Source organism: Oryx dammah, unplaced genomic scaffold (genome assembly GCF_014754425.2).
Source record: "Oryx dammah isolate SB20612 unplaced genomic scaffold, SCBI_Odam_1.1 HiC_scaffold_11, whole genome shotgun sequence".
Classification (NCBI taxonomy): domain Eukaryota; kingdom Metazoa; phylum Chordata; class Mammalia; order Artiodactyla; family Bovidae; genus Oryx; species Oryx dammah.
The window spans coordinates 34315175-34341097 of NW_024070195.1; the positions used below are offsets into that span (position 1 = coordinate 34315175).

At 43.4% G+C, this 25923-nt stretch overlaps 1 protein-coding gene across 2 annotated transcripts in view; it reads right to left on the reverse strand.

Moving 5' to 3' along the window:
* The window catches only part of BICRAL (BRD4 interacting chromatin remodeling complex associated protein like), a 78716-nt gene that overhangs the window by 15976 nt on the left and 36817 nt on the right, over positions 1–25923 (reverse strand). Inside the window, exons 1-5 of one of the 2 annotated variants that reach the window (XM_040249672.1) lie at positions 19427–21620; positions 18551–18596; positions 18039–18087; positions 17881–17949; positions 13334–15013 (exon numbers count right to left, since the gene is read on the reverse strand). In XM_040249672.1, coding sequence (XP_040105606.1) covers positions 13334–15013; positions 17881–17949; positions 18039–18087; positions 18551–18591 — 1839 coding nt within the window. In that variant the 5' untranslated portion in view covers positions 18592–18596; positions 19427–21620. Of the gene's footprint in view, positions 1–13333; positions 15014–17880; positions 17950–18038; positions 18088–18550; positions 18597–19426; positions 21621–25923 lie in introns of those variants that run through there. The other variant, XM_040249671.1, reaches the window with a different exon arrangement.

Below are 25923 nucleotides of genomic sequence, written 5' to 3' on the forward strand. Positions count from 1 at the left end.
ACTCTTGAGAATCCCTTGGAGAGCAAGATCAAACCAGTTAATCCTAAAGGAAATCAGTCCTCAATACTCATTGGAAGGACTGATGCTGAAACTGAAGCTCCAATATCTTGGCTACATGATGAGAACAGCCAACTCACTGGAAAAGACCCTGATGCTGGGAAAGAATGAAGACAAAAGGAGAAGAGGGCGACAGAGGATGAGATGGTTGGATGGCATCATCGACCCAATGGACATGAACTTGGGCAAACTCCGGGAGATAGTGAGGAACAGGGAGGCCTGGTGTGTTGCAGTCCACAGGGTCACAAAGAGTGGGACATGACTTAATGACTGAATGACAGTAACAGCAAAGGGCATAAATTGCCACTGTATCTGAAAGCAAGGCTTCTACCTGCAGGGTACCTCTCGTTTGAGCAGGTTCTGGTATGAGTGTTTCACAGGCCTCTCGCCCACCTGAGTGGGGGCTCAACACTGGCATCAGCGCATTTTCATCCTCCAGCTGCTGCCGGTGCCCCTCACTGTGTGCCTCCGCTGGGGACTGGAATGATCTCCCCGGCTGGTCCATGGCGGGTAACATGGAGGTTGGGTGGGCCAGGGTGATGGGAGAATAGCCATCCACTGGGAATGTGGGTTACACCTCCATTCACCAGGTCTGTATGTTTGGAAAGCTCTGCTGCCCGACAAGCCCGCTCCGTTTCCAGATGTCACTGGTTGCTTCTAGTCCCCTGATTCTCAGGGCAGGACTTGTGTCTGGTTCACTACTGAATCCCCAGCACCAGAAGAGGGCCTGACACCACAGCGAGCACAGGGTGAACCACTGTTAGATGAAAATGAGTGAGTGAATTCCACAGCAGCGTAAGTTATAGGGGTCCCTGCTTTCTCCTAGTCCAAAGCTCTCCCTAGCAGCCAACAACTTTCTGCCATTCCCCCCACAGTTTATGTTGCCCCCAACTGACAGTCTTTTCCAGAAATAAAATTGATCATTCTGGTTTTTTTTCCCTGAGCTCTAAGGAGAAAACTTCCTCTTGAAATACATTTTCTTTACAATAGAGAAGCTACTGAAGGCTATTTTCTAGCGAACTTGGCTCCAAGAACTCTGCTCACATCAGTGTATGATTTTAACTCTTTAGATCCTGCATTATCTTGATACCATGTGAATACAGAGAAATCCCCCAACGAGTCAGAGTACAGAATCTATCTGTCCCCAGCTCTGTGGTACCTTTTGTAAGAGCCCACAGCAAACTAGCAAGATGATAGCATCAGGCGTCTGCTGAATGAGGAGGCCACTGGGAACCTTCCCAGCCCATGCCCTCCTCTGGGAAGTGCCCCCTGCCACAGAAATGGGTGGAGCCAGGGTGGGGGACACACACAGGGCTAGAGGATGTGGAGAGCTAGAATCCAGCGCAGGGGCACCTCTTCTTCCCATGGAAACTGCCAACCCTGCCAGGGAGCAGCTTCTCTCTCCTAGGGGTACCTTTCTTTATTTTGGCTCAGGGCGCACTTTTTCCTAATTTGAACAAAGGCTCTGTACAGAGCAGCAGAGGCCCCATGTGGCTGCTTCCTCAGGTCACCCATGACTGGCCCCTCGGGTCAAGGCTGGCTGAACCACGGGTGGGCCAATCAGATGCTCCTTGGAACTGCGCATGGGGGCAGCGGGTGGGCACCTAAGAGCAGTAGTTCTCAAGTGCAGGTTTATACCCTAATTCTATCAAGATCACCTGGGGGAGCTTCTGAAAGACAAAGTTTTGGGTCTCCATCCACAAAGATGGGTTCAGAAATCCAATGTGGCGTTCAGGAATCCTTTATTAAAAAAAGATCTCCAGTGGATTCTGATGTATTCTGAAGATGGGGAAACCACTGCACTTGCCAGTCTGTTTTTCTTTTTTTTATTTTTCCAGTCTCTGTTAAATGGTTGGCAAATATTGTGACGTTGGCCTGGGCTGGCCACTTGGGACCAGAAGAGGGAGAGGGGACCGTGAAGGAGAGAGGCAGGCACATGCCATCTTGGAGAGGCCAAGGGAACAGCAGAGAGCCTGGTTCTGACCCTTATAAAGGAGCTGCACTCCATGAGATGTTCTTTTTTGCTAAACAAGTTAGAGTGAGTTTCTGATAGCTGCAACCCAAAGTACCTTGACTAAGACATTTGGGCGTTCACTGTATACACCATACCACGGTAATCAAAGAGGGAGGCTGAAGGATACCGCTACAGGCCTTGTCTTCTGAACATTCACCAGCCAGAGAACACCCAGGTGGGCCCAAACCCAGCCCATCAGTGCACCACAGTTATGGTGGCCAATCTCAGGCCCTCAGGCCTGACCAGTAACCCTTTCTTTCTCTGGCTAGCTCCCTGCTCATTTTCCACTGAAGACTATTTCATTGTCTTCAAACCTGTAAGCCAGGTGAGAATTCATTCCACCTTCTACCATCAAAGATACACCCTCACCTGATCCCTAATCATCCCTCCCCCCCTTCCCTGTTACAGTGGAAGAAGCATCTCTCCTTTTTTTCCTACAAAGAATCCCACTGATGCCCTGGAATTCATGTCCTTCTCCTTTACAAGAGTTTTGGAAAAAAGGTCAAGGCTTTCCCGTATCTTATAAAAATCACCCACTGGACAACACACATCTGTGGAGCTACTGCAGGGTCAGTTACTGTCATTTTTCTGGAAGTTGTCCATGCTCATCACCACACTCCTCATCTCCCCTCATCTATAATCTGGCTTCTGCATGTATCACTCCATGGAAACAAATGTTACCAAGGTCAACAACTGCCTCCCTGTTGCTAAATATGTCAGAAACATTCCCATCCTGACTTCCACCAGCCCCTCAGTGACACTCAACTCTATGGGCCCCAGCTATCCCTGCCTGCCTCATTTTCCTTTCTTAGCTTCCAAACTGCCCAGACCTTTCGGTTTTTTGGAACATTCTGAGTCTCGCTGTGGACTTGTCTTTCTGCGTCCACCCCAAGTGCTGAAGGTGTTAGGGTTCTCTTGTGGCCACTCTTCCTCTCTGCTGACACGCTCTTCCTGATGCATTTCCTCCCTTCTGGCTGCTTCCACTGTGACATACACGCAAGGCAGCCCCACTTCAGCTGGCATCTCACCCTCTGCTTCAGCATGCGGGGCCATCTCCCATACAACTCCGCTGTCACACAAGCACCCCACCCTCGACAAACATCCTAAACTAGACTCAGAACTTCCCTTCAAACCACGCTGTCTTCCCCTGTTCTCTATTTCAGTGAACCTGGGTGTCACAGTCAGGAATCTCAGTTCAGTTCAGTTCAGTTGCTCAGTCGTGTCCAACTCTTTGTGACCCCATGGACTGCAGCATGCCAGGCTTCCCTGTCCATCTCCCAGAGCTTTCTCAAACTCATGTTCATCAAGTCAGTGATGCCATCCAACTATCTCACCCTCTGTTGTTCCCTTCTCCCACCTTCAGTTTTTCCCAGCATCAGGGTCTTTTAAAATGAGTCAGTTCTTCACATCAGGTGGCTAAAGTATTGGAGTTTCAGCATCAGTCCTTTCAATGAATATTCAGGACTGGTTTCCTTTAGGATGGACTGGTTGGATCTCCTTGCTGTCCAAGGGACTCTCAAGAGTCTTCTCCAAGACAACAGTTCAAAAGCATCAATTCTTCAGCCCTCAGCTTTCTTTACAGTCCAACTCTCACATCCATACATGACTACTGGAAAAACCATAGCTTTGACTAAATGGACCTTTGTTGGCAAAGTAATGTCTCTGCTTTTTAATATGTTTTCTAGGTTGGTCATATAGCTTTTCTTCCAAAGAGCAGCGTCTTTTAATTTCATGGCTGCAGTCACCATCTGCAGTGATTTTGGAGCCCCTCAAAATAAGGTCTCTCACTGTTTCCATGGTTTCCCCATCTATTTGCCATGAAGTGATGGGACCAGATGCCATGGTCTTAGTTTTCTGCATGTTGAGTTCTAAGTCAACTTTTTGGCTTAAAAAAGTCAGGAATCTGTGTCACCCTTATTCTGCCACTCCAGCCTCTAACCTGCCTCAAATCCATTTCACTTCTTGCCCTTCCTACAGCCACCCAGGCGGAGTCGGTTTTCACTATGTCATGCTTAGGTTATGACGCCCTGATGGCTCCGTGACACAGCATCAAGGTCCTGTGGGATTTAGTGTCCGCTTACCTTTCCCACCTAAATCTTCATGCCTCACTTGAACCTGTTCTCCTTCCCCTGCAGAACCACATTCTCTTCCCTGCCCAAGGCCTTGCACTTGCTGATCCTACTGCCTGAACATTCTTGACTCAGACCCTTTCTTGCTGGGTAACTTCCTTCTCCCTTAGGAGGGCTCAGTCAGAAACCACTATTTCATGTAAACCTGCCCCATCTGGGTGAGAGGCTCCTTTCTGGAGCCTGGAGTTCTGGGCTGCTCCCACTGGAGCCCTGAGAATACTGGTCAGCTTGTCCGCTGCCTTCTGCCCTGCAAGAGCCTGTCATATGGCCCAGGGCTGGCCACGCAGGTGCTGATACACGGCTGAACGAGTGAATCAATGAAGCAAACAGTACAGCGAGTGGTTATGTACCTGGTGGGCAGTATAAACAAGAGGTGCGGAGAAGAGATCAATGGATGGTGTGAGAAAGGCTTCACTCTTTTAGAAGTCTGGATGCCCTGATGGAGGGAAAGCCGTCGGGCAAGACAGGAAAGGAGATTCAGTGGATACCCATCAGCAGAGGCTTGGGGCTCACAGTGAGTCTGGCCTGTTTGGGAAACCATGAGGGGTCATGCCTGGCTAACCTGAAGAGTTCAGCTTGAGTTCAGCTTAAGGGCTAGGGTGGGGGTTTGTACTTTTTTCCTGTGCAATGAGAAGCTCCCAGATGATGTGGTGTAGGTCATCGAACAAATGTTTTGGGAAGATGAATAAACCAGACTTTGGGAAGAGGCTGAAGGCAGATGAATCCCTCAGACAATGGTGACAGCCACCTAATGACAATACGAATGGGCCTTGGGAACCATCTACTCATTGGTCCTTCTTCCTGTTTGCACTTTAGAATCACTTGAGGAGCTTTTGAAAAATGCTAATGCCTAGAGCCTTTAATCCAGACCATTTAAGTCAGAATTTATGGGGGTATACATATTTTTACAAAGCTCCCCAGATGATTCTATGGCTTGGCTAGGGTTTCCTCATTTTCAAGAGAAAACAAGGGCTCAGAATTTAAGATATGAACTTGGATCACAAAACCAGTCACTGGCGGAAGATGACCTGCAAGTGAGCTCTGATTGCTATTCCAACTCTCGTTTTACCCATTATACTGCTGTCCCTCTTAAAGTCTAGCCCCAAGTACGGATGCAGAAAGCAGAGCAATGGGAGGCAGTGTGGTGAGACAGCCAGCAGGTGAAGTCTGCCTTTACAGCAGTTCGCCCATGCTCTGAACCTCCAAGTCCTTGACTGCAAAACGGGAACAATAATGCTACCTGTGGCCCCAAGGTATGTACCAGTTGTTAATAGTATTATTACTTTCATTGTTATTGGGAAGAATGGATATGAGACATTCAAAGAAGAATTTGTAGGGTTTAGTAACCTATTAAAAGTATAGAAGGAAAAGAAAAAAGCAAGAACACCTAGATTATGAAGTCTGAGTGTCTGAGCATTCAGTGGTTCCATGGTAAGGTAGGCAGGCTGAGCTGGATGCGGAAGGAATTAGGGAGGGGCAGGGATGGCTGGAGACTTCAGTGGTGACCACTCCAGAAATCTCTCACACAAAGTTCTCAGGGAATTTTATAGTTAGTTAGTTAGTAGGGGCTTCCCTGGTGGCTCAGAGGTTAAAGGGTCTGCCTGCAATGTGGGAGACCTGGGTTCGATCCCTGGGTTAGGAAGATCCCCTGGAGAAGGAAATGGCAGCCCACTCCAGTATTCTTGCCTGGATCTAAAGAGAGTTGGACTTACTTTGTTTAGGCTAAACTCTTGCAAACTGCTTTAATCAGTGATTTGTAAAATATTAATCCATTCATGAGAATCCCAGGGACAGGGGAGCCTGGTGGGCTGCCGTCTATGGGGTCACACAGAGTTGGACACGACTGAAGCGACTTAGCAGCAGCAGCAGCAGCAGCATTCATGAGAAAGCCTAAGTCCTGTAAATGACTCTTTGCAGGAAGAGATTTAAATTCACAGAGAATGACTTAGAGAAATGACTGATTCTAGGTGTGAGGCAAGGAAATCATAGACATGCCTATAACATCTTGTCCCATAGAGTGCTCAAAGGAAGTGGGGAGGTGACAAAAGTCCAGAAGCCATCTTAAGCAGCCCTCGCCTCCACTGACCAAACTGGGGAGAATTTAAGCATCAAAAGAATAAGGAAAGCAATAGATTGCAACATTAACTATGAAAGAAAATACATGATATTTAGAGAAATACACTAAAAAATTAGAGATGAACTTCTGTGTCTCGATTAGCTTCAGAGTAACACTGGGCAGGGAAGCCCGAGTCAGGTATGGATAACACAGAAGCAACCATGAGTGGGTAAGCCCTGAAGCTGATTGAGCGTGAGGGTTCAATACACTATCTTGTCTACTTTTGTTCATGTTTGAAGTTCCTCATAGGGACCCTCCTGGTGGCCCAGTGGTTAAGAATCCATCTTGCAATGCAGAGGACATGGGTTCAAATCCTGGTTGGGAAACTAAGATCTCATATGCCGTGAAGCAACTAAGCCCACGGGCCACAACTACTGACCCTGTACACTACAACTGAGTCGGTGCATGGCAACGATAGATCCCACATGATGCAATAAAGATCCTGCATGCCGCAATGAAGACCTGATGCAGCCAAAGTAAATAAGCAAATAAATAAAATTCTCTATAATAAGTAGTTTTAAAATGAATGAAAAAACAAACTATGATGTCAGGACTTCCCTGGTGGTCCAGTGGCTAAGACTCCACACTGCCATTGTAGCGGGCCCTGGGTTCAATCCCTGGTCAGGGAACTAGGTCCCACATGCTGCAACTAAGACCTGGCATAGCCAATTAAATAAATTAAAAAGAAAAAAAACAACTATGATTTCATAGTGTCATATACACACATACACATATATACCAGAGACGGCAATGGCAGCCCATTCCAGTACTCTTGCCTGGAAAATCCCATGGACGGAGGAGCCTGGTGGCCTGCAGTCCATGGGGTTGCTAGGATTCGGACACTACTGAGCAACTTCACTTTCACTTTTCACTTTCGTGCACTGGAAAAGGAAATGGCAACCCACTCCAGTGTTCTTGGCTGGAGAATCCCAGGGACGGGGGAGCCTGGTGGGCTGCCGTCTATGGGGTCGCACAGAGTCGGACACGACTGAAGAGACTTAGCAGCAGCAGCAGCAGCACACATAAATATACACAATGTGAGAAGAAGAAAAGCTCTCTTTTTTGGAAAAATCTCAATCACTAACAGTAGATAGGATAATTAGAAAATCATTTTACAATCGCTAATGTAAATATGTATCAGTGAAGTCAATGGTCAAAGGCTGAGAAACAAGAGGGTCACATAGTCCCAAAACACCGTCCCAAAGATTATGTCTTCCTTGTACTGGAATAAGATACTTTTGAATACCTCGAGGAGAAACCCGGCCAGGGGGGCCACGGGAACCAAGTGATCACCCACAAAGGGACAAACAAACATTGTATGCCAGCCACTCAGCCCGAGTCTAACCAACGAGGAGACAGTCAAGGCACTGAGGGCCCCCAGCGAAACAACTGATCCAGGCTGCTGTAGCCTAAAGAGACGTGACAGGAAGTGATAAGTGCTTTCCGGAGTGAGGCATTGTTACAAAGGGTGTTACTGGCTCAACAGGAAGAAATCTGATATAATGTTATTATACAAATGTTACATTTCCTGGGCATGATAGTGATACTGAGGTTGTGTTGAAGAGAGTCTTTGTTTTTGGGAGATACTTGCTAAAGAATTTAGCAGTCAAGGTTCATGCCATTTTGCAACTTACTTTCAAATATTTCAGAGGACAGTGTGTGTGTGTCTGTGTTTGGAGAGAGAACGGGAGACATCCAGACACAAACAGAACAAACGCCGCAAAACATAAACAAGTAGTGGATCTCACTGAAGAGGTTCACTGTACTCTCCCAACTTTTCTGTGGTTCTGAAACTTTTCATAAAAGAAAAGGTGAGGCGGGGACTTAAGTTCACTCTTTAAGAAGCTGGTTCAACTAGAGGCAACTGGGTGGCTGGCGAGAGGAGGAAGGAAATTTTTCACTGTAGTATACAACCTTCTGTATCTTTTGAATTTTGAACCAAATAAGCGTATTATCGATGGCAAAAATAAATACAGTTTATATTTAAAACTCGTTTAATATTAACGCTTTATAGTATCAAAACTTGCTAAATGAAATTTCCCCAAGTAGATAAACATTGAAGGCCCTTGATAATGGTATTTTTGTTCCTTACAATGTTCTATAAGGTAATTTATACAGAAATTATAAAGTGAAAAGAGTCACTCTGCTTCTGGATTTCCTGGGAGTGTAAATGTTAGATGGCACCTCAACACTACTTTTCCAGCTTGTGCAGCCTCTGAGGTTATGTCCTCCTTATTCCAAAATACCTGATATTTTAATTGTTCTGGAAAACCTAGAGCAGAACACATGGGGTATAATGCAAGATTTAGTTCCCAATATTCTTTGAGATTAAAAGTCACAAAAAATTACTTTGGAGCTGCCGGAATATGCTTCTTGTTACCTTTGGATAATTGAAACTTTGGGGAGTTAGAGAGAGAGATTTTTTCCCCCCCTTCATTGAAGCGTTATTGAAAAAAATGAAAAAGAAAGGAAATAACCATGCTGTGGCTGATTATGTATAATTAATTATAATAAACATAAAGTAGACCAATATATACAGATATCATGAGATCCTCAAATTATCTAATTAAGTAAAAATGGGTATGGAAACGGGTACGGTGTGTTGCAGAGTTAAGTGTATATGTGACGTGTGCTGGATATGCAAAGGATGTCTGGGGGAAGAGAAAGAGAAAGAACTCAGAAACACTGGTGGCCTCTGGTAGGGAAACCTGCAAGGGGAGGGTTTACTCTTCATTCTAAGCTATTTTGGAACTGTTTCTAATTTATACCAATGGGAAGTTTTACTTTTTAAAAAAATGCATCAATATGTGGATAAACGCTTTCCAGGTATCACCTCCTCTAAGTGGGTACATTTTTTTAATTAGAAGAAAACAGAGTATCTGTAATTCCACCACCCAAGGAACTGCTGTTAATGGAGTAGTACATTTCCTTTTAATCAAGTTTCTGAGTGTTTGGTAAGCAAGAGGGTTTTCTTTCTTTTTTTTTTTTCAGCAAGAGGGTTTTCTATTTTCTAGTTCACCATATTGTCTTTCATCATTTTTCTAAAAGAGAAAGCAAATTGCTTATTAACTATTTTACAGTTAAATGTACATTTTAAATATTTCATGTTTAAATGTACACTTAAAATGATTTTGTAAGTGAAATTCACTCTGTTGTGTTTGACTCTTTGCGACCCCGTGGACTATATAGTCCATGGAATTCTCCGGTCCAGAATACAGGAGTGGGTAGCCTTTCCCTTCTCCAGGGATCTTCCCAACCCAGGGATCGAACCCAGGTTTCCTGCATTGCAGGCAGACGCTTTACCCTCTGAGACACCAGGGAAGCCCATGAATTAGTGATTCTAAAACTATTTTCTATGTATTCTAGGATTGGGCAAATAAGCAAACATATTATGGGGCAGGCTTTTTCACTATTAGAAAAGGGAGTGATAAATATGGAAAAGGAGACTTGAATAACGAATCTGGTGGTCCTGGATTAGAATTGAAGTATCAATATGAACTCACTGTTTTTAATATAGATATATAGATAATAGACAGCTACAGATGTTGTGTATGTGTAAATATGTATAAGTCCCAGTTGTGACAACGTCAGAAGCAATGAATATGTAGTGCTCAGATCTTGGCTTCTAAGTATTGTTCTCCAGTAGAAAGAGCAAGGCTCCTAAAATGGCTGAATTCCAGGGCAGGGGCAGGAAAGTGAAAGAGGAACATGGAACATCGTGTTTTCCCAGAAATTAAAAGGCAGTGCTCAAAGCACAGTGGAAACATGTCAGAGGGACCAGCAGCCAATTTGGAGGGGAGCTCAATGGCCATCAAATCAGCTTGAGTGGAACCTTCCTGGTGGTCCAGTAGTTATGACTCTGTGCTGCCAAAGCAGGGGATGTAGGTTTAACCCCTGGTCAGGGAACTAAGATCCCACATGCCATGCACCCAAAAAATTAAATAAACATATAAATCCCAACAAACCTAAGCATCAAAGTGAAATTTTTTTAAAAAAGAGCACATGATCTCAAGTTTAATGTTAAAAAATAATTTTAAAAAATCAATTTGATGCACGGAGATAATCCAGAGAGATGATATGGGGCGGGAGGTGGGAGAGGGGTTCATGTTTGGGAACTCATGTACACCCATGGTGGATTCATGTCAATGTAAGGCAAAACCAATACAGTATTGTAAAGTAAAATAAAGTAAAAATAAAAATTAAAAATAAGCAAACAAACAAAAAATCAATTTGAGCATCAAAATAAATGATTGCAACAATTTTTAATCCATTAAATAAGGTAAGAATCTATGAGTCTATACTGATAGAAGTAAAAGGGAGAAACAGGAAAGCTCTTCCTTAGAGCAGAATGCTAACAATTAAGATAGAATAAACTTGATGGAATTAGAAAGTCTCTATGTGGTGACCTTCACAGTAACAGCTGAATGAGTAATAACTAATTCCGCTGGGAATTTTCAATGAAAGCTTAAACTAGTTTGTTCAAGTTTGGAAAGAAACGATATCTACATAATCTCAATGTAGCTCCCCGAAGAAGCTTGTTAATGACACGTCAGAAACCACATGAAGCAGACCCCACCTTAAGCAAGCGCTCAAAGTTAACATCACCAGGAATGGGACAAGTCCACTTCACGAGGACCCACATACCACTTCTGTGGCAATCCTATCAAAAATGTGTTCTTGTTTAGTTGTTCAGTTGAGTCTGACTCTTTGCGACCCCATATACTATAATCCACCAGCCTCCTCTGTCCATGCGATTTCCCAGGCAAGTGTACCAGAGTGGGTTGCTGTTTCCTTCTCCAGGGGATCTTCCTGAACCAGGGATCAAACCCACATCTACTACATTGGCAGGCAGATTCTTTACTGCTAAGCCACCAGGGAAGGCCACCAAAAATGTATAACCTGAATTTCATCATGAGGAAACATTAGAGAAACTCTAATTGAGGGACACTCAATAACATAACTGATTTGTACTCTTCAAAAAGTCAAGGTCATAAAAGATGAAGAAACTGTTTCAGATTTAAAGACATGACAACAGAATTAGGCAGTGATCCTAGGTTGGATCCTGGACCATAAAAACAAAACAAAACATATTTTATTCTCTCTTGCCATAAGGGACATTATTGGGAAAATGAACTACACAGAATAAAGTCTATAGATTTAATAGTAATATTGTAATAATGCTGACTTCTTGGTTTTGATAACAGTACTGCGGTTATGTAGCGGAATGCCCCTGACTTCAAGAAATAAACCTGTTAAGACTGAAGTATGTAGGGGTCATGAGGCATCATGCCTGCAATTTACTCTTCAAAACTATATGTGTGTGTTTGTGTATGTGTGTGTGTGAAACAGAGAGAGAGAAGAATAAAACAAATGGGGTAAAAAGTTAACATTTGGAGAATCTTGCTGAAGGGTACACGAAAATTCTTTACACTCTTCTTACAACTCTAGTTTTTCTATAAGTCTGACATTATTCCAAAACATACAGAGGGACTTCCCTGGTAGTTCAGTGACTAATATTCCTCGCTCCCAATGCAGGGGAGCTAGATCCCACATGTCACAACTAAGATCGAAGATCTGGCATGCCACAATTAAGACGTGGGACAGCCAAATAAATGTAAATAAAATTTAACCAACAAAACACACAAACAGTTTTGATACCAAAAGTGTACACTGAACATCCTTAATCATAAATAATCTTTGTTTCCTGAGGATTAATGGAATTACTAAGTCAAAGGTATACAGTTTAAAAAATATTGATCTACGTGGTAGAGAGAAGTTTTTGAGTTCTAAATGTGGAGGAGAAAGGCAGGGAAAATGGAGGAGTTGAGAGGGCATACCACAGGGGGCAGGTGGGGTATGGACCTGGGGCTACAGAACATTCTTAGAATGTGCGAGAGCCAAAAGCCATAGGAGTTCAAGGACTGGCAGATGGGGTGAGGGACCACCGCTGACAAATGTTTGAAATGCTTTTCGGGAACATCATCTCACATGGTGTAACCGACTGCCTGGTCATCCACCTGCACAGCAGCCTGGTAAGAACAGGTTCAGGTACCTGGTCCAATCCAGTGCCCTGGATCCTTCCCTCTGTGCAGGCCAGTTACCCACTGCTGAGTCTCAGTGGGTCCCTGAGCCTTTCCAGTTGGCACCCAGGAAACAGCCACGACTTCTCTACCCAGTCCATAGTCATAGGACCTAATGGCTTCTATATGATGCAAGTGAGAGTGAAGCCAAAGTGTTAGTCACTCACTCATGTCTGACTCTTTGCGACCCCATGGACTGTAACCTGACAGGCTTCTCTGCCCATAGAATTCTCCAGGCAAGAATACTGGAGTGGGTTGCCATTCCCTTCTCCAGCAGATTTTCCCAACCCAGGGACTGACCCCGGGTCTCCCACACTGCAGGAAGATTCTTTACTGTCTGATCTACCAGGGAAGTCCCATGATGTAAGTAAATAATCTGAAATAATCTTTCCTTTTAAATGCCTATAACACATTCCATCAAGTATATGTATTAATATTGGCTCTTTGATCCCCTGGAGGAGGAAAATGACAACCCACTCCAGTATTCTGGCCTGAAAAATCCCATGGACAGAGGAACCTGGCTGGCTAACAGTCCGGGGTGCAAACAGTTGGACACAATGAGCCAAGCACACACTGAGTATTTGCCATTTGCCAGGGACCATGCTAAGCACTTTATACAGATTATCTCATTTAACTTTTTCAATAACTATGTGGGATGGTAGTATTATTAATATAAAGTCTATTATACAGATGGAAAAACTTAAGTCTAGAGAGGTTAGTTAAGGTGAGACTTGTTCCCATGGAGTCAAATCCATGAAGTCTCCACCCTAAACCACAATGCTATGTGGGATAGAACATTTTAACTAAGAAGAAAAAAGGCAATCAATCGTAAGCTGAACATCTTAAGATAACAAATTGGGACCCTAGGATGAAAATCATATTCTTCACAAACACATATTCCATTCTTGCCTTCGGCAATCACCCAAGCATTCGTTACCTGACAGAAGAGCTGCTGCTGGCTTCCCACTCCAGGTGTGTTGCTGAAGGCGCTGGTAGACTTGGAGGAAGGAACTGGAAGACGATGGGACACACTGACCGGTCCTGGAGTCCTGTTTGGCTGGGTCAGCTGATCTCCTGTAAAGTTTGATCCTGATGCAGCAGACTGAACCGCAGACCCAAGACTAGGATGGGCAGTGCTGGACGAACTGACGCCAGGGAACCGACTAGGTCCTGCCATGCTTGTCACCGAGGGCATGGTGGTGAAGCCAGGTCTTCCTTGGGAGACGCTGCTCTGCCCAGGGGACAGGTGCAAGACGGTGGGTGATGCCTGCTGCAAAGGCACCTGTCCACCGACGATCTGAGGAGAGGCGTGGTTGACAATCACTGGGCTTCCAGAGGCGGCGAATGTCTGCCCAGACACTAACTGGACGGCGGCATTCTGGTTGTTCAGCATCTGTCCAGAATATGGTTGGTTGGTCCTGAGCATGCTGGAAGAGTTTCTGTTCAACATGACATGCTCTGAGGCCACCTGGCCAGAAATGAGCTGAGAGGGCTGAGTCTGAAGAAGCTGCCCATTGATGGTCTGGACGTGGTGTACCGAGTTGGAACTGACAGAAAGGCTTGTAGGTATGAGGAACTGACTCTGGGGTGGGTGAGGCTGGCCCATGGGAGAATGGATGACGATACTGCCCCCGGCACTGCTCACAGCCTGCGAGGTGGCGGGCTTCCTTGTGTTCTGCTGGTTTACGATGTTCACGGACATGTGCGGACCAACCACGGAGCCCTGGGGTGAGCCTGCAGAGGCGAACGAGACCCCTTGCTGAACGTGGTGCTGCTGTATTCCCAAGTTGTTCACGTTGTATGTGTTTTGCTGACCCATCTGGATAGGCTTTGGCTGGATATTAACCGGGACTTTATTTGAATTTGGTGCAAGACCCCTTTGTATGATGATGTTATGCACAGGTAAAGATGTTTGGAAATTTGTGCTGTTAAACGGAACAGTAACAGGCTGTGCTACTGGGCTGGAACTGGAGTTCCCAAACAAGGAGTTGCCATTAGGAGTCTGTCTGTGAACAAGAAGCCCTCCACTCACATTTGAGGGGGCTTGCTGCCCACTACCCTTTAGTATAATTTGTGATCCATCTAGGTTATTAATAGTCATCATGGAAGGTTGATTACCAAATGACCCAATTAACTGTATTTGTCCAGAACCACTAATCTGGCTGCTATTAGACAAATGCTGGCTGGGCACACTGATCCCCACGTGGTGCATAAAGCCATGGTGCACGCCCACCGTATTGCTTGCAAACGACGTGCCAACAGGCACATGAGTCACCCCTATAGGCTGCAGTGTCTGACCTGAGTAATTAGAAACATTAGAAGCCTGAGTAAACGATGCTGATGAAGAGGGATGAAGCTGAGCTTGTGCAAACTGTTGGCTTGAACCTATACTGGCGTCCAGATATGCCTCTTCTGCCAATGTCTGTTCAGTGATATTGGCCTCCTGCAAGGATTTCTGAAGAATGTCGAAAGGTTGGTCCTCACTGAGATCAGGAAGAGGAGAAGACTCAAGTTCATCTTCGAGAAACTGAAGGCTACTTGAAAGTGGCAGTCCATCACTGGGCCCTTCTCCAAGCTGGCTGCTTACAGCTTTGAGGGCTGACTTAGGATCAGCATTCTAAAAAAATAAGCGGGAGGTTACACGGCGTATCTCACCTCTGAAAGAGATTCTTAAACAAAAAACGAATCTCACTTTTGAATATGAATAAAGCATAACAGTCTGCTTTTTAGACTCAACTCTCCAAACTGCTCATCTTATTCTGATACTTGATTTCCTTAGTAATGATGTTTAAGTTTTTGTTTTTGTTTTTTGCTAAGTATAAGCATTCATTGCTGTGGTAAATTATTTTATTTTTATTTTCAATTTTTTTTTGGTAAATTATTTTATAGGGAACAGATCAATAATGCAAACATACTCATGGCTACCTGGGTAGCTTTATTCTTTGAGACAGTGGCACAGACATTATTTTCAGGATTGTTCCCAAGTCCAAAGCTTGAATGGGACTCAGCCTAGGGTATGTGTATATCCAGGAGACAGCAGTGTCTAGTTCTTTGTACCACAGGAGGAGACGTGAATTTTGCGAGTTCTGAGTGTGGTTCTACTAGATGTCCAGACGGTATCCCAGATTCAGCCTTGACTTTCAAGGTTTCTCAGAACTCCCCTAGTTCTAACCTGTCCCAATCCAGGCAAGATCAGTCTGGATGAAAAGAAGCTTCCCGTGGGAAATGAGTGAATGGGCATTTGGTTTCTTAGAAGTAATCAGCTCATTATGATGCTGTAAAAACTGCATCAGTGTCCTATTCAAGAGTAAAAGCTGGTCACCGTTTGTCAAGCGCTCAGTTGTGCGTTACTATCTGTCTGTAATGAGTCCTTAAGGTCTGGGCATTCCAATCAGAGACAACAAGACAGGCATATGCAGAGAACTGAACACAGTTACTGTTAAGTCAGAGACACTCCACTGGGCCAGAAGTTTATCATGGGATACGACAGGATTACAAAAGAAAAAAAATGAAATCAATAGTTATCTAACACAAGGTAAAGGCAATGTGAATATACTTTACACTACCAAACTGTACACTTAAAAATGGTTAGGGTGGTAAACTTGTTATATATATATATATATATATATATATATATATATATATATAGTAACATAATTAAAATTTTTTAAAGGTGAAGAAAAACATTTAAAAATAGATCAAGCAAGAATAAACAGTCCAGGGATTCCTTGGTGGTCCAGCAGTTAGGACTTGGTATTTTCACTGCCAGGACCTGGGTTCAATCCCTGGCTGGGGAACTAAGATCCTGCAAGCCGCACAGTATGACTGAAAAAAAAAAAAAGAAGAATGAACAGTCCAGTTTTCAAAACCCTAGAAATTCTCAGCCATAGGCTAGTAAGGTATGGTGTTCTGGGGGCTAGAAGATGGGGAGAACGAGGTAGAAAAGCAAGACTAGTTCACCTGACACCCAATTAGAACTTGAAGTCATTTGAAAGGAAGTGGGGGAAAGCCACTGAAACCAAGGAGGTGTGTTTGCTTGTTTCTGCAGAGAAAGGTCAAGGCAACAGTGGATTATCTCCTGAGTGGTGATACACAGTAATGTTTTCACAGTGCACAAACTAACAGACCATGGGTTTAAAAGTTCATAGTTATCAAAGTGTTTAAAATATTTCTACTGCCATGACATAATTCAAGTCCCCCCCCAAATACACCCTGAATGAAGCAGCCTGAAGAGTTAGAATCATACTCACATGGAAGGGGGAGAGCTGGTGAGTAAACATCAGTAGTGTCGGGAAACAGGCTAAATACCTTCTTTATGGGTTATAGGCATGCATGCAGTTATTGCCAATGCAGAATGAATTTCAGAATTGCTACTGATTCACAAGCCTTACAGGAGATAGTGTTGTGACTTTAAAGCCACCCCTAGCATGTGGAGGAGTCTTACATGTTATGATCTGACATACTTTGTACACACTCAAATACGTTAAAGAATTGTACATTCCTAAGAACTTTCTAAATGCTACTCCAATGGTACTCCATATTATGGATGAAGAAAATAAAGACCCTGATGACAACGATAAGTTGACATTAACCGAACAGTGTGCCAATGGACTAGTTCCATTCATCTTAACCAGCCTGTGAGGTAGAGCTATCATTCTCCTGGATTTACAAATAAAGAACCTGAGCCTCATAGAGATTTAGTGATATTAGCAAGGTTACAGAGCTAGAAAGTGGCAGAGCAAGGATTCAAACTTGGGCAGTGGGACTCTGGGCTATCATCCATGGAGAACAAAGCAGTTAAGAGATTAAAGTAACATGGGCTTAAACACAGCCATCCGGATATAGTTTCCAGGCAGGACTCCCCTGTCCCCCAGGTCAGATTTCTTATCTAGATGCTCCTAGAGTTTAAGGACCTACACCCTGGAACCTGGTGGCCTGGGTTCAATTCCAAGCTCTGCAACTCCTGGCTGTGTAATACTTGGTAAGTACCGATCTTCAGTTCCCTCATCTTCAAATATGGATACTAATAGAACCTGCTATACTTCATGGAATTATTGTAAGGGTTAGTGCGGTTGATATTTTTTAAGCTCTTAGTGCCAAGAACATACTGAGTGGTTAATAGGTGTCAGTTACTATGATCTCTTCCTCGCTTAAGATGAAAAGGATGAGAACATAACCATAATTCAGAAGGATTTTTTCTTAAAGCTTATGTAACAGTGTTCAAAAGCCTCTAAGTTTTTCAGATTATGTGTCTGTGGCATTTTAGAAAGAAAACTGAAAGCTTCGGAAAATAGTAAAGTAAAAATCTTAATAGGCTAAGTTAAAAGTAGAAACTGTCAACATAATTCAATAGATTTTTCCTCTTGTGGCAACTGCAAAAGACGAAGTGAGGATTCCCATCATGATCCAAAAGCAATTATAGCTTCCAGTCACCAGGCATCAATGAGACAGAAACACCTGATCATTGCAGTTTCCAATACTCACACTAGAGTTGGCGAAAATCGAATTTGAATTGGCTGCAGAATATCCTGCGTTAGTCAAGTCCTCATTGCTCTGTAAAGGTACAAATTCAAAAAAATGATCACTCAGACTGTAAAAGAAGAAGCAAAACGTACGACTGTGACAGCCTGAGTATTACTCACCGATTTATTACTAGGTCCATGTAGAAAATAGTTCAACGCTTGTGGGTCTCTAGAAAACAACAACCAGAGACAACAGCAAATGAATGCATTACTTATGTGTAGGGTCATTTTTACTAGGGTAAAAAGAAAATGACATATTAGCTCAAGTAAAATCCTCTCCTTGCTTTAAAACTATTAGTAGTTTTTATCTGTTTTGTTTTGCTGTCATTCCATTTCCTACTAGCACTCATTTCGGCCTCCGAGGATTTCTTAGAAAATAAATGTAACAAAGGATTACCTAATGATGACTCCTATGTTAATCTATGTCACTCTGTCTTCCTACTATACCTATATATACCTATAGGTAGGTATATTATACTTACCTACTCTACCTATATATATCTACTATACCTATGATGATTATTTAATTTTTATTTAAAAAATCCACTTGGTTTCAATGTGCTTATTAGGTTGTTTCAGTACAGCAGACCTCACACACTCAATTCACCCCAATCCCGGAATGAGCGTCTTACCCAATAAGATCAAGGAGACACGAGTCGTCATCATCATCCATGACAACTATAAAGAAAAGGAATAAGAAAGCATGTTTCAGCAGAGCAGATTAAAGCCACCAGCATCAACGCAACACAAAAATATACCTTATACTTTCCTAGATAAATAACTGTAATTCATGTGCATTTCCCGCTAATTGTTTATTATGAATGTGATTTTTAAAATTTTTGTGGTCATTCAAGAGATCAAGTATTCAATTTAAATTGTTTTTATTGAACACAAATCCTGAACTTACAAGTCAAAAAGGAATCCAGACAAATCTAAGGGGGTTGGCAGCAACCTTTCACATGTAATTCCCCACAAGGGGAGTAAACCAGGAACAGTAACTTCCTCAAAAAGTATAGTGAACAAGAGGAGCAATCACAGTTTTGTTTTTAAAAAAATCCCGTGCATACAGAGGTCTTTGAATTTTGTGACTAGATGTTTCCAAACCTGGTGAGCAATCTGGATTTCTAGCCATATTTTAGCTATCCTTAGGAAAACAGAAAAGTCAATTCTCCCTACTTTTTGAGACAGAAGAGGCACCGCTGCCCCAGGCAGTACTGTGACAGGCTTTGCACTGAAGGTCCCAAGTTCCTCCCTCCGCAGCAGCAATGCCAACTGTTCAGTTGTAAACAGTGTACATCCTAACACTACAATCTTTAAAGTAGAAACTCTCAACTCCCAGTTCACCACAGCTCTAAGCCCAAAGCTCCCTCTCTCCCCAGCCATCGACAGCATCCAGCTCAGCCAGCACAATCGTTGTGTTCTGGCTGAAACAATAACAACTGTACAAATTCCAAGAGTGGTTCTCCCCCTTTCTTTCTCCTCCCTCCCCCGAGATCCGGGAAACTTACACTAGTGATCCGACACCTGGCAACATTGCTTCACACCCATTTTGAGCCATGCGTGGAATAATTTACATCATGGAATGCCAAGGCCAAGAGTTCTGGAGCCGTTGGAAAGGGCAGTTGTGAACGGCAGTTGGACGGAGGAATGAAATCCTGAAGAGATGCCCAGAAGAGGGACACGCCCGAAGAAGGCAGAGTTTCTACTAAGGCTTTTTTTTTTCTTGGTTAAAACTGCCATCTCCTCTCCACTCCCCCCCGCCCCCACCTTCCTATCCTATCGGTCACAAGGCCAAACAAATATAAAAATTACTCCTGCCACATGAAGGGAAACTTGCTTTCCTCAGGAAGGGTCTGGAAGGGGTAAGTATCCCCCCCCATGTGGGACCTCCCCATTGGTGGGTGACAGAGTTCGGCTGCTGTGGATTATCCCTCTGGATCATTGGTGGAGAGGAGGGCTGATGAGAGACAGGAGGAGGTCAGTGTGGACAGCTTATCCAATGCTAACAGCCATGGCCACAACTGTGGGAGGAGCTCGGGCCAAGTGAAATCTGTGTCTAGGACTCAGACGTTGAGTTACCCAGGGGCATTCTAGGATGACTTTACTAACATGGCTTTTGAGGGGTGAAAAGGGACAGGAAGGAGAAATTGGAAAACTATCATCAAGTAGATATGGTAGAAATTTGTGTGAAGGTCTGCCCTTAAATCCTGACATTTAGCATGCAGAACCACATTAGCTGTTGCTCATTACTGTTCCCTGGGCTGGTCTCCCAGACATCCCAATCACAGGGACTACATTAGCTAATTATGATGTATAATTAAGCCTATAAAATGCATATATTTCTTTACTTCGATATGACTATTTAATTGGAGCTCCGCTGTACCCTCTGTAAATTCATTTTTTAAGTGTCTGTTTTCAGAACAAACTAAACGTATGTGAAAAACAGCTCGCATCAGGGCAGAAGAACCCTTTCCCGTCTTTCCCTGGTTCCCTTTACACTCGTATCAGCTTCTCCAGTGCATGAGATGCCCCAGGGTTAATGCACACACACCGAGACAGGAAGGCAGCACCAGTCGCTCCTCCCAAGTGTCACTGCCACCAAGACTTTCAAGCACAGAGAGCATCTGCTACCCCACAGTTCAGTGACAAGCTACTCCCCGAGTAGACTCAATACAAGAGCAATTGTACAAGAGGGATGAAATTACAAGCCACTGCACATCCTCCCCTACCAAACCAAGTGGGCTGCCCAGACACTTGACAGAACCCTCGTTGGGGACATCCACCCTACTCAGGGCATCAGTCCTGCCAGACAGACCTTCTCCTCCAGCGCCCCTTCGGTAGAATTCCACAAGCCTTTATAGTCAGGGGTACTCTGAGAATTCTACTTTTTAAAGGGCCACACTCTTTTCGACTAAACAGTTTCAGATTAGAACAGATGACTCTTACCTCTACACACCCAGCTCTACATGGTGCCCAAACACAGTCACACGCAGCCCAAGCCAGTATTTCTTTCCCCAGGAGGACAGATGGCCCCATCAGAGTACATCTACCAAAGTGAATGTGTAGAAATTGACTAGGATTCAAAAGCGGAAAGTCAACCTGAGGATAGAAACTAACTCCAAAGTGAAGAGCTGTTTTTCGTGGAAAGATTCTCCCATTACTTCTGGGCTCTCGTTGAAGCCCTCATTAAAGTAATGACTCTGGATTCACAAGATGGGCCTCTGGCCGCCCCTCTTCCAAGGGGAAGTCCCTAGATCAGAGGTTACAAACTACTTCTTGGTTTCACACACACTAGAGCAAGACACATCCCCTGGGTGATAGCAGTTTGCAGCAGTAGGATCTGGCAGGGAGAGAAGGGGACTGCAGTTCCTATAGGCGCCCCAAGAGATCAGAAGGCACTGTCCAGACACACCTGACTACCACTTTTTTTAAAAAAAATTAATGTATTTTTACTTCTTGGCCACACGTGGGATCTTGGTTCCCTGATCCAAGACTGAATCAGCGCCCCATGCATTAGAAGGCAATGTTTTAAGCATGGGTCACCAGGGAAATCCCTGACTACCACTCCTAGAGAGTGAAAGCTAGTATTTAAAATTGCTCATACTGTTCTTAACCAAGAAGACAATGTAAAACTGACATTTCAAGTCACCGGGAGAACACATTAGCCCTCTAGAGAAGAGAAGGTGGATCCATACTTCCTATCTTACACAAAAATAAATTCCAGATGGATCTAAGAGTTAAACGTGTGGGGGGCGGGGAAGGGAGGAGAAGAGACTTACAGTTTAAGAAAAACATATGGGAGAATTTTGTTTTTATAATCTCGGAGTAGGGAAAGGATAAGTATGTCACAAGACGCTGAAGTCTGCCAAATTTGATGACAAAAATTTTTTAAATTCTGCATGATAAAAGAAAATGAACAAAGATTAAAAAACAAAAAAAGTGAGGAAAACACGTTCAGTTCATATCAAAAGCAGCTTTTCTCCCTAATACATAAAGAGCTCATATTTTTAAAAAGGTCAGCTACCCTGCAGAAAACCAAAGGGTATGAAAAATCAGTCCATAAAAAAGGAAAGACAAGTAACCCCTAAACATGTAAAAGTAATCACCCTCACTTAGAATAAGAGAAATGCAAATGAAAATTACAGTGAGATAAGATTATTTGTCAGATTGACAAAGATAAAGTTTGATTAAGGACTATGCTAGTCAGGAAATGGGAAACAGAGACTTTTACACTTTGGTAGTGAGAGCATTACTCTTGCTGGAGAATCCCAGGGATGGGGGAGCCTGGTGGGCTGCCGTCTATGGGGTCGCACAGAGTTGGACACAACTGAAGTGACTTAGCAGCAGCAGCAGTGAGAGCATAAACTCTGGAGAGGGCGACTACTTTAAAATTTTTAAATGCATGAATCATGTCACCTAGCAAACATTTCCAGGTGCTCGTCCTACAGATATTCTTGCACAAGTGTGAAATGCTGTGTGTGTAAGACTATCCAATGCAGGGGACTTCCCTAGGGCTAAGTCTCCACGCTTATCCACTGTAGCATGATTGGTTTTTAACAACAGACTATAAAAACCTAGATGGGAAGAGTATGGGATTTCTTCTTAACGTGATGGAAATGTTGTGGAATCAAACCACAGAAAATTGTACACTTTAAAGGGTGAATCTTATGGTAGTGAAATTATATTTAAAGCATTAAAAAAAATGAAATGAAAGAGGTATGCACCTTTCTTCTTCCTTTGATCATATACCTTTCCAAGTCAGTTCACATGTATCTGCCTCATTATTTTCAATGGCTGTGTAACAATCCATTGTGTGGGTGAATGTAATTGATACCCAAGTGTTGGCTAGAGGGAAAATATATACATGTGCTTATAAATATCCAGATCCTGAAATCAGGCACAAATAACCAGCAATACCAGCTGCTTCTGTGAGGGAAACTGGGTGGCTGGATTTGGGGCTTTAGCTGTTTGGGGCCTGGGTTTGATTCCAGGTTAGGAAACTAAGATCCAACAAGCTGAGCAGTGGCCCCCACCCCAATACAATTAATAAAACAAAGAGGATAGGGAGATCCATGAAACACAAGAACCTCAAGTCAGGCTCACTCTTGGTAAGCATACTGGACATCAAATACTTGGAAAATTTTCAAGCAGTCCAGTGCCCTCAAGAATAACCTACATCAACTATCTCAGAAGAAATACCTTACAGACAGTTTGATATTCATTAAGATCACAGAAAGATTTAAAGACTGCCAAGCCAGAGATAAAAAGGAAGATGGTAGGCTATATATATATATATATATATATATTTACATAGGAGGAAAAAAATCTGAGCTCTTATATCAAGAAATGCGTTGGTTTCAAGAACAAATTTCAGGAAAGCTAGCTAAGCAAATCAATTCTACTTATTTAAGACATTATAACCTAGGAGCAGAAGAAAATGTTAAAAGTCATAAAACAGGATTTCAAATAATTCACAAAATGAAATCTGCTATGTGACTGCATCACAAATGATTCTCTTCTCTCCCTTATATGCTTTTCTGTTTTCTCTTCTTCCAAAAACATTATCTAGTGAAAATGATGACTAGTAAGCTAAAACTTTAAAAGATCATCAAGAATCAATAAAACAGGTTATCTTACCAACGTACAAAAAAAATTACTGACATTTGCTTTATTTGCATTGATTTGGTATGGCATCAGTATATGTCATAATTTCCCAATCATTCACAAATTTGCCTTTAAAAGGTGCTGAGCTAGCACAGGGATCAGTAGGAAACTTTATTTAAGCAGTTCTGAGATGGGAGTACCAGACCACCTGACCTGCCTCTTGAGAAATCTGTATGCAGGTCAGGAAGCAACAGTTAGAACTGGACATGGAAAAACACACTGGTTCCAAACAGGAAAAGGAGTATGTCAAGGCTGTATATTGTCACCCTGCTTATTTAACTTCTATGCAGAGTACATCATGAGAAATGCTGGACTGGAGGAAGCACAAGCTGGAATCAAGATTGCCGGGAGAAATATCAATAACCTCAGATATGCAGATGACACCACCCTCATGGCAGAAAGTGAAAAGGAACTAAAAAGCCTCTTGATGAAAGTGAAAGTGGTGAGTGAAAAAGTTGGCTTAAAGCTCAACATTCAGAAAACGAAGATCATGGCATCTGGTCCCATCACTTCATGGGAAATAGATGGGGAAACAGTGGAAACAGTGTCAGACTTTATTTTGGGGGGCTCCAAAATCACTGCAGATGGTGACTGCAGCCATGAAATTAAAAGACGCTTACTCCTTGGAAGGAAAGTTATGACCAACCTAGATAGCATATTCAAAAGCAGAGACATTACTTTGCCGGCTAAGGTCCGTTTAGTCAAGGCTATGGTTTTTCCTGTGGTCATGTATGGATGTGAGAGGTGGACTGTGAAGAAGGCTGAGCACCGAAGAATTGCTGTTTTTGAACTGTGGTGTTGGAGAAGACTCTTGAGAGTACCTTGGACTGCAAGGAGATCCAACCAATCCATTCTGAAGATCAGCCCTGGGATTTCTTTGGAAGGAATGATGCTAAAGCTGAAATTCCAGTACTTTGGCCACCTCATGGGAAGAGTTGACTCATTGGAAAAGACTCTGATGCTGGGAGGGATTGGGGGCAGGAGGAGAAGGGGACGACAGAGGATGAGATGGCTGGATGGCATCACTGACTCAATGGATGTGAGTCTGAGTGAACTCTGGGAGATGGTGATGGACAGGGAGGCCTGGCGTGCTGCAATTCATGGGGTTGCAAAGAGTCAGACACAACTGAGCGACTGAACTGAAACTGAACTGAGCTATGGAATGGGTAGTCTTCTCATGTGATCTCTGAAGGTATAATGAGCTGTAGTCACTTTTATTTTTATCCATATATTTACCAGTTCCAGTGCTGTTCAATCCTTTGACCGAACCGAATTCAGATTTTCATCTGGTGTCCTTTCCCCCCTTCTGAAGGATTTCCTTTAATATTTTGAAGTACAGATCTGGTGATGAATTCTTTCATATGTCTTTAAATGTTTATTTTGCCTTAATTTTTGAAATGTATTTCACTGGATATATATATAGTTCTGTCACTGAGCCACTAAGTCGTGTCCAATGCTTTGCCACACCATGGACGGCAGCATTCCAGGCTGCCCATCCATCACTATCTCCTGGAGTTTGCTCAAACTCCTGTCTATTGAGCCTGTTTTCTTTTGGTTCTTCAAAGATACTGCTACACTGTTTCTTGCTTGCCCTGTTTCTAAACAGAATTCTTCTGTGGTTCTTACTTTTGTCCTTTTGTACATAACAGGTCTCCCCTCCCCACCCTCATCCCCCACCCCTAATACTTTTAACGACTTTTCTCCTTATCACTGGTTTTAAGCCCTTTGATTATGTGCCTTGGCAATGTCTTCTTCATGTTTCTTGTGTTTGGGATTCATTAAATTTCCATAATCTGTAAGTTTGTAATCTTCCTCCAATTGAGAATAATTGCAGCCACTGCTGTTGTCGTTTGTTGTTCAGTTGCTAAGTGGTGGCAGACTCTTTGCGACCTTGTGGACTGCAGCACGCCAGGCTTCCTTGTCCTTCACTATCTCCCGGAGCCTGCTCAAACTCATGTCCATTGAACTAGTGATGCCATCCAACCATCTCATGCTCTGTCTCCCCCTTCTCTTCCTGCCCTCAATTTTCCCCAGCAGCAGAGTCTTTTTCAATGAGTCAGCTCTTCCATCAGGTGGCCAAAATATTGGAGCTTCAGCATCAGTCCTCCCAATGAATATTCAGGGTTGATTTCCTTTAGGATCGACTGATCTGATCTTGCTATCCAAGGAACTCTCAAGAGTCTTCTCCAGCACCGCAGTTTGAAAGCGTCAGTTCTTTGGTGTTCAACTTTCTTATGATCCAATTCTCATATCCGTATGTGACTACTGGAAAAATCATAGCTTTGACTGTGATGGACCCTTGTCGGCAAAGCGATGTCTCTGATTTTTAATAGGTTGTCTA